The sequence below is a fragment of the Pezoporus flaviventris genome, unplaced genomic scaffold (genome assembly GCF_033815535.1).
Source record: "Pezoporus flaviventris isolate CSIRO_AGI_PZ_B2104156 unplaced genomic scaffold, CSIRO_AGI_Pfla_v1 ptg000011l, whole genome shotgun sequence".
Lineage (NCBI taxonomy): Eukaryota > Metazoa > Chordata > Aves > Psittaciformes > Psittacidae > Pezoporus > Pezoporus flaviventris.
In genome coordinates, this window is record NW_026892559.1 from 1862682 (window position 1) to 1871392 (window position 8711).

The 8711-nt window shown below is 48.2% G+C and overlaps 1 protein-coding gene and 1 long non-coding RNA gene across 3 annotated transcripts in view; one reads left to right on the forward strand and one right to left on the reverse strand.

Annotated features, from left to right (window-relative positions):
- EP300 (E1A binding protein p300) overlaps positions 1–2423 on the reverse strand; it is a 60860-nt gene extending 58437 nt beyond the window's left edge. Inside the window, exons 1-2 of one of the 2 annotated variants that reach the window (XM_061450732.1) lie at positions 2250–2423; positions 1055–1939 (exon numbers count right to left, since the gene is read on the reverse strand). In XM_061450732.1, coding sequence (XP_061306716.1) covers positions 1055–1148 — 94 coding nt within the window. In that variant the 5' untranslated portion in view covers positions 1149–1939; positions 2250–2423. Of the gene's footprint in view, positions 1–1054; positions 1940–2249 lie in introns of those variants that run through there. The other variant, XM_061450733.1, reaches the window with a different exon arrangement.
- Positions 2296–5915, forward strand: LOC133267975 (uncharacterized). The gene is made up of 3 exons (XR_009742927.1): positions 2296–2432; positions 5266–5458; positions 5492–5915. It is a non-coding gene; the product is annotated as an uncharacterized LOC133267975 (long non-coding RNA).
- The last annotated feature ends 2796 nt before the right edge of the window (positions 5916–8711 follow it).

Genomic DNA, 8711 nt, shown 5'->3' on the forward strand with positions numbered 1-8711 from the left:
GACAGGTAACCACGTAGTCTCACTGCAAAATGACACCAAATACTCATCTGCTTCTCAAAAAGCATTAAAAAGCTGAACAGCCCTTTGTTACTCCCTCCCTCTCCCAGTACAACCAGTTTATATTGGCTAGGGATTGGGACACCTAAGATTCCCAACATCTAGCTTGCCTGCACAGCATCATCGAGGACCTTTGCAGGACTGCAGAGTATCTTCGCAGCTCTTAAGTCTACAGGGGAATTTCAGACATTTTGGCCTCACAGCAAAGAAATGCGAGATGCGCTACACTCCATATTGATTCTTAATGCAAATAAGATGAAATAACATTAACTCTAAGATGATAAGAGCCTGATAAGAGCCTCAGCAAACCTTACACCCCAAGCTTGGGATATGGATTTTGGTTTCAGCTGTTTTTTTTCTTAAAGTCGATGGTGTCTTAGAATCAGGAAAGCAGTTTTTAGATATCCTTCGGCAAGGAAAAGTAAGGAGGACTGTAAAAGGTGAAGCAAGTAAGAAGACTGCAGGTAAGAATTAAAAATGGAAAATAGCAGAGAAGTAGATCTCATTTCTAAACGAGCTGTAAAAAAAAAATCCCTTGTATACACAAAATAAGAAAGACACATACATGTGTACAAATGTATATATGTAATTCAGCAATAAAGTGTACAAAAGCATCATCCTCAGCACTTTCTGTAACTGGCATTAAAGATACACGGTTTGCAAGGAGCTCAGTAAATAACTACTACTGTGAAAGACACGAAAATGACAAACTGTTACATCTTATCTGCAGTTGATCAAAAGCACAATAAACTGAGCAGCTTTGCTTTCAATCACTTCCGAAAAAATAGAAGGGCAGAAACCTCCGAGCACTCTCCCGATGCCATTAAACGCCAATACGTTCAAATGGAGCAAAACCGAGAGAAACAGACAGACGTAGAGGACGAAGGCAGGCAAGAATGAAGAGCGGCGAGAGAGAGGAGATTTAGTCAGAAGAGGGGAGAAAAGGGCAGTAATTGCAGCACCGAAAGGTGGGGAGAGCAGGGCCCCCGAGACTGACCTGTGCCGTCGCTGGCGGACACGGAGAGCGCCGGTGAGGAGAGTTTAGGCCGCTTGGCTGAAGGCGGGCCCGGCTCCACCACATTCTCGGCCATTTTTAATTCTTTTTTAGACAATCACTCAGAGCAGAGAGACGGGAGGTGCGGAGGGGTGGGGGAGGAGTGAACCCCAAAACCTTCTCCTTCTTCTCGGGCCCCGAGGCAGCTGAAGAACAACAATAACGCCGAAAGCGAGAAAGGAGGATCTGGCGGAGGAGGGGGCCAAGTTCCCCTTTTTCTGCCCCTCGGACTCCGGGAGGGCGGCAGCGGAGAAGCGGGGAGAAGGTGGGAGCTGGTGCGGGGTGGGGGGGAGGCAGAGTCCTCTTCCCCCAGGCGAAAGGGCTGAGCGAAGATGGGAAAAGCAGGTAAAGCTCCCACCAAAAAAAAAAGAAAAAGAAAAAAAAAATAATAAAAACGCTGTTGGGGTTTTGGTTTTGTTGTTTGGTTTTTGTTGTATTTTTTTTCTTCTGTAAAATTAATCCCGGCTGTTGTGTTGCTGGTGCTTCCTCGCCACCGCCACCATCATCTTCTTCATCCTTCGGGGGGTCTCCTCCTCCTGCTGCCTCCTCACCGCCGCCATCAGCCTCTTCCTCCTCGGCGCCGTCCTCCTCCTCCTCATCGCCACAAGGAGGCGGGCGAAGGAGGGGAGAGGAGGAGGAAAAAAGAAAAAAAGATCACCGTCCTCTAGCAGCAGCTCCTTCCCCCTCCAACACCACCCTGCAAAAAAAAACCCACCGCCAGCGACAGGGCTGGGGGGGTGGCGGGAGGGACAGGCGCAAGGCGTGCGCGGGGTCCCCAGCTCCACTCGCTTCTTCCTCGCCCGTCGCTAATGGCTGCAGAAAGGGGAGCTGTAAAGATGAGGAGGGTGAGGATAAGTCCCAGGAGTCTCCGCTTCACATCTTGTTGTGCGGGGAAGGAGGAGGGGTTGTTGTCCTGATGGAGGCAGCACCGATCGCGGGATGGGAAGGTGGGGGGCGGGTTTCAACACCCTCTCTGCCCCCCCCACCCCTTCTTCTCTTCTTTCCCCTTCCTCTTTCTCTCGCTCTCAGTAGCAGGCTGCCCCCCCCCCCTTCGGTGCAGGCAGAGGGGCCGATCCCACAGCAGCGGCAGAAGGAGGAGGAGGAAGAAGCCGGCCCCTCCCCCCCCCCCTCAGCCTACCTTCCCCGTTCCCGGACTGCCGAGTACGGTTGGGAGTGCTGGCGCTGGGCAGAGAGGGGGCTGCCCGGTCTCCGCTCCCGCGGACCACGGGCTATGCAGGGCGCGGAAAGCCAGGGAGAAAAAACCCGGGTGCGGCGGGGACTCCCTCTTCGCCTTTGCGAGGGTGGGGAAGGAAGCGAAGAGGTTGGTCAGCGACCCCTCCGAGAACGGGGGAAAAAGGGTAAAATTCAAATAATAAAATAGAATAAAAACCACGCCGCGGGAGGGCGGGGGACTGGCCCCGGGGTGAGTTAAATGGCTGGGAGGGGGGTCCCCGGCGCTGCACGGCGAGGGGTGGGGCGGGACAGCGCAGGCAGCGCGGGGGCCGAGCGCAGGCTCCCTACTGCCCCTGCCTGGCGCTCGGCGGCGGCCCGGCTGCGGCCGCTGCTGTGACGTGTGTGGCGGAGCGGACAGAAGCGGGAGCGGGGGAAGAGAAAGAAGTCGGGGAAAAGGAGAAGAGAGGAAAGCAAAAAAGAGAGAAGAGAGCGGGGACGGGCAGGGTGGGTGGGGGGGGGCGGGCGTCTCGGCTCCTCGCTTCTCTCCCCGTCCCCTGTCCGGGCCCCTGGGTCTCTCTGCGCTGCCCTCCCCCTGGCTCGCCCCGTCCGGCTCGGCCTCTCGGTATCGCTCCCTCCCTCAAGTCGCTCACACACAAACAAAATGGCGGCTGTTGTTTCTTCACTCTCCGGAGTCCTCGGAGGGAAGCAAACGGCGGCGGCCGGAAATGAGCCAAGAGGAAAAGGGGGCGGGGGCAAGCCTAGGGGCGGGGCGGGGCCCGGCGGGGCTGGCGCACACAATGGAAAGCGGGGGGGTAGCGTACCGCCGGGCGGGCGGCGGGGGGGGTAGGCTTCTGGAACCGCCCACCGCCGTCACGAGACTGCGCCATTCCAATCAGCGCCCCGCGTGTGCCCGGGCTCTTCCGCAAACTCCCCTGGCCCCGCCCCTTAAGGCGAAACGGGGTTTAAGTAGTGAAAAAGGGGCTCCGTCTTCTTCCTTCGTCCTCCGCCTTTTTCTGTCGGCCGAAAAGTGCCGGACTGGGGGGGGGGGGGGGGGGCGGCCGCCTCACCGCCCGGTACCCACTGCCTGGGGGTCCTGCGGACGGAGCGGGCTTCCGCGGCCCTCCCTCTCTGAAAGGTGCGGGCGCCCGGTCGGTTCCCCGTGGGGCGGGGCGCTCCTGCCGCCGGTGCTGGGCCTTGCTGCGCCACAGACATGGCAGGTCTGTCGGGCCCCGAGGCAGCGCGGCCTACCCCCTTCACACCCCACCCCTCCCAACCCCCCTCTCCTCGGCCTGGGTGAAGAGGGGGTGAGGCGCAGCATCCCTATCCTCCGGCAACCAGGCGGCGGCCATACGGACCCGCAGCTGCCGGCGGGCGGCGAATGCACGAAACCCAGAGGCACCCTGCGTACTGCTTCACTCGGGATGGGAGAGCTGCCGCGGGTTTCCATCTGCGTTATAAAAGATAAATGAAAGCCACACCACCACCACCCCCAGTTTATGCCATAAACCCACAAACCCCACACTTAATGCCATACCCTCCTGGGGAAGAAGGCAGGAGGTATTATGTGGTATAGCAATGTCCTGAAACCGGGCCCCTGCACCTGAAGCTGGGCATAGGCTGACCCTTAGGCTGCAGGTAGGGACAGGTAATATTTGCATGGTCCTTCAAAAAGCCTTCACAGCCTTTAAGCCTTTTCAGAGCTTAGTGAGCATTACTGACCCACCAAGAGTTTTCCTCAAATCTTTAAGGACTGGTCAGTGAGGAAATACCTCATCCCGGCTTTTCCCTTTGGTGTGTTTGGGCTCTTATCAGTCCATACACCATCACAAAATAGGAATGGAAGGGAGATGCAGGCCTGTGTATGCGTCTAATGGAAAAAGCAGGATATTTGCCCACCCTCAGGGCTGAGCTCTACACAATCCTATGTGTAAGAACCAAAGCAGGTATTTGGGAAGAATCTAGCCTAAACAGCAGGATAAATGCACATTGAGAGAAGGCACGAGCAGAGGTTAACAGCCCTGTAACAGCTATCCACCAGCTCCTTCACATACTCCCGCCCTTCAGCTTCCCTTGTTCGGGCTTTATTTCAAGCAAGATTCTTGTGTCCCCCAGCACAAAAGGGAAAATACAAATAGGGTTACAGTCAAACAGCTGCAAAAGTGCTTAAAGATTGTACATGCATTAGCCTGCTGGAGAACTCATGGAGCCATAGGTAGTGTGCAAATCTGTATTTTTTAGAAGAGAGGAGGAGGGAGCCTTGAAAGAACAAACAAGCAGTAGGAAAATAGTCTGGAGAGCAGAAAGTTTCAGAATTAAGGCTATCAGGGCTTGCAGCATTAAAACCAACAGTGTCACCTTAGAAACAATGTTACGGTTCTCACAGGATTTTTGCCTCTTATTGCTACTTAAATCCCACCAAATATTCCAGTTATATAAGTCTTATATTACCTCAATTTATTTATTTTGTCAGATTGACTTTCCCTTGCTTGTGAAGCACTTTTTTAAACACAGCTGAGACTAACTTTATTTTTAAGTCTCCTTAGAATTAAAAGTTGACTGAACTAAGTCTATATAAGGTTTTCAGACTTTCTAGAGGCCCTTAATCCACCGTTCAATAAGGAATTAGTGCCAGCTTTATAAAGTCACCAAGGTGCACATAAACACCTAAATGTCAGGCCCTTACTAAACAACAAGTTTAGAGCAAAGCAGATGTTTCAAATAAGAGTTTCGTGACACTGGTTCCTATCTAGAGACTTAATCCTACCAATAGTTACATGTGTGCTTAGTTTTATATAGCACATAGTTCCACTGAAATCACACTGTACTACTCACCATAGTAAAACTAAGCACATGTGTGCTTGCTGGAGCAGTCTGAGAGATAAATAACTGGTTAGTTACTTGCTACTCCATAGAGTGTCATATGTATCAGTTAGTTTTGTTAAGTTCCAGAAAATTCTGACAAACAAATAATGTCCTCAGAGCTTCCCCTCTGCTCTGAGTACTTGTCTATCTACCCTTCAAACAAGTTCAGGAAAGCATATCTTAGCAGTGGGAAACATACTCTTTGCTAATGCTGCCAAATCAACATATGTCTTCTGAATACAAATTACAGATATAAGCAATTAACTAATATATTAGTAAGACCGTGCCTCTGCCTTACAAGCATCATAACTGGTAGAATATCTTGGTTCTTTACATATTAGAAAGCCATATTCAGTTATCCTTCCATATTAGAGACTTAAATGCAAGCTAGAGTATACAGAAAATAAATAGAAAAGAATTCTACTCATATTTTTTCCTAAAAATGAAGGTCATCTAAAAAAGAGAAGGAAGACAAAAGAAGGAAAACCCAGGAAAAAAAAAATAGGATAAATCATGTATATATATGTAAACAACAAAAAAGAAAACCTCTTCAGCATCTGTTAATTTTTCTAAAAACGCTGCTGTTTTCTTAAGTGAACCTTAGTACATACACACAGCCAACTGTTTTTAAATGCTATCTGCCAAAACAATAACAGACTCAATTACTGGAAAGCAATAATAGAATGCAGAACATACTATGAAGCAAATATGGAAAGCTATACAAATAAAACCCAGGAAAGATTACACTATTAAAAGTAAACCAAAGCTATTTACCCAACAACTGCTCTTCCTTGCCTCAGTTTCTCACTTCTTACAGCAAGAATAGCAGTATTTATCCCTTAAAAATAGTACCTAGAAGAACTGATTAGCTCATTATTGCTAGTAATTACAGCAGTCATTATGTACTTTGAGATAACTGGATGGAAGTACCATAAGTCTGATTAAAATGAGAACCTGCTCAGGAAAGAAGCAAGAAGAGGAAGGCAGGGCCTTGAATTTCTATCATGGGATCTCCTTTGGCCTTAGCTGGTACTTACTGAAATTGGTAAGCATGCCCAGCTGCTTTGAGTGCTACAGGGAGCAAGATACAATCCTCTTGTACTGCAGGGATCAATGTGACACCCAGAGCTCAGCATCCAAGCTTCAGTGAAATGACCAGGCAGAAAAAGAATCATTTCCATCAGCTTGGAGGGAGCAAGGGCTGTGGTCTTTCAATTCCAGCTGCTGGATGGAGAAACAGTGTGTGATCTCAAAGTCACTCAACCAGTGCCTCTCTGGAAATCACTTATACTAAGTGAAGCTTCTCTGCTCTCCTTCAGCAGGATTTGCCCTGAAGCCCTGTGGCTGTGCAAGCGTCTCCGAAAGAGGGGGACTCAGATGTGGGGAGCAGGAGCCGGGGATGGGGCACTCCCATCTTCTGGTCCTGCTTCTGCCTGCAGTTTTCAGCTGTATTATCTTTTTTCCTCAGCTTCCCAGGGCTGCTGCTTGTGTCTGGCAGGTAATTTCTCCTGTTCCCCAGTTACCTTCCGCCACTGCAGCTCTCCGCTCTCACAGAACCACTCCTGGGGAGCAAAGGAGGAACGACCCCCTTCTCCAAACCAGAGGGGAGATCTGCATGTGGAGGGTCCTTCCTTGCACAGGTCAGAGGGGTGAGGAAATGATTTAAGGCTGCAATTTTTGCAAGTGATGCCAGAGCGCAGCTATATTTTTGGAAAGCAAGAGCCAGCTGTGCTGGAGCAGAGAACATTGCTCAGTGCGGCGTCAACATTAAAACCCAGCAGCGTCTTGATATGAGACAAATTTTATTAAAACCATAAGAAGTAACCAGCCAATAGCTGGTTCTTGCATGTAGCGTATACATAAAAGAAAGGGCTGGCTTTCTGACAGCAAGCAAAATGCTTTCAGTCCTTCTTCCCAGAAACACAGGCTTCCTCAGTCACACAGTGTTCAATAGCTGCAAACACAGAGTTATGTTGCTAAATGTTAAGGGCTCAGCTGTTTACCAGAAGAATGTTTCCTCCCTGGAACACATGGTTTTGCTTAAAAGAAGTTCTCAAAAAAAGACCACTTTATTTCATTAGCAAATGCAACATTATAGTCTTAGCAAACATGCCATCCAGTCTCCCCTTGCAAGAAAGAAACAGAGAAAGACAAAAATTGACCTCTCGTTATAAGAGAGGGGTAGAGGTACACTCTGCTGAGGAATACCACAGCTTTCAGTCTGGTGAGCTAGAGCCAGATCTCGTGCTCTGAGATGCATGTATCTTCATACAATGTTTTCATATTCCGGTTGATGTTGGAAGTACAAACGTGGAATAGAGCGAGAGGCTTGCGTGCTCTCCCAGCTTTACCAATGACTAGCCAAATTGCTGCCTTTCACTTCCTAGAATCAGCTCTCCCCTCTGTAACAGGGAGGTGATTTCCCCCTTACAGAAAGCACATTTGAATTGTTAAATGAAAATGTTGTACTCTTGTATCTTCTAAATGAAATTACACTGCAATTAATGCATTTACATCAGCACTTGATTTATCCCAGAGTATTACAGGGATGCAAGCAAGAGGTTCTAGAATGAAAGTATATTTTTAAGTAAGAGCCCTTGAATTTGCCACATGTTTTGAGCTTGTAGAGAGTGAAATGATGGCAAATTTCTGAACAACTTGGTCAGGTCAGCACTATATTTACAATGATCTGCTAGAAATGGTCATTGTGAGATGGAGCTCAAGCTAACATGAGAAATCTGTGCTGAAAGAATTAGAGATACTGTAACGACCCAGAGGAAGCATGCTATTCACATTCCTCCTACTTCTTTTGACTCTGGTATCCAATGGGAAAGTTCTTGATAAGCTTTACTGCACTGCAGAAGGTATAAACAATGTGCTTTGAAATCTGGTGAGCTTAAACCCAAAACTTATCTTCTCATTTGTTTCCTGAATTGTCCCACGGATACAAATCCATTGTCAACACATGTGCTTATAAAGAACAGAATACACTTATTTCTGTTGTACCTTCCCTTCCTTTGCTGTTTGTTTTTTACATGGTATTCCTTAATAAATTCTTTTTCATTTGCCAAAACATTATGCTGAACTGCAATGTGACTTTGATGTCTGCAATCAAAATGCAAAAAGGGAAAAAAATAACATTTTTGTCTGATTTATTAGTTTTCATGCTTCAAGATAATAAAGGGATTTGTTGATAGGGTCAGGCAGGAATTTACTCTGCAGCAGAGACATTTACTGAATCAAGAGGTTTTCAGAACAGAGGGTATTGGCCTGAGAGAGCTAATGGGACCCTGTTGTTCACAGGATAATACATTTAGTTAATCAACACAATCTGAGCTGGTTTTACAGTTGCCATGGAAGAAATTTTTTCCACAAGAAATATAGGTCTAGTTGTCTTGTTTCTTTTCTTTTCTTCCCCCCCCCCCCCCTTTTCTCTAAGAAGATCTTGTACTTTCTTGGCTTTTTGGCATGCCAGAAAAGGCAATCCCTCCACAACTGTTTTCCTTCTATACCCAGATAAAAGTCAATAATTAACCACAAACACTAAGAGCCAATCCATTCTAAC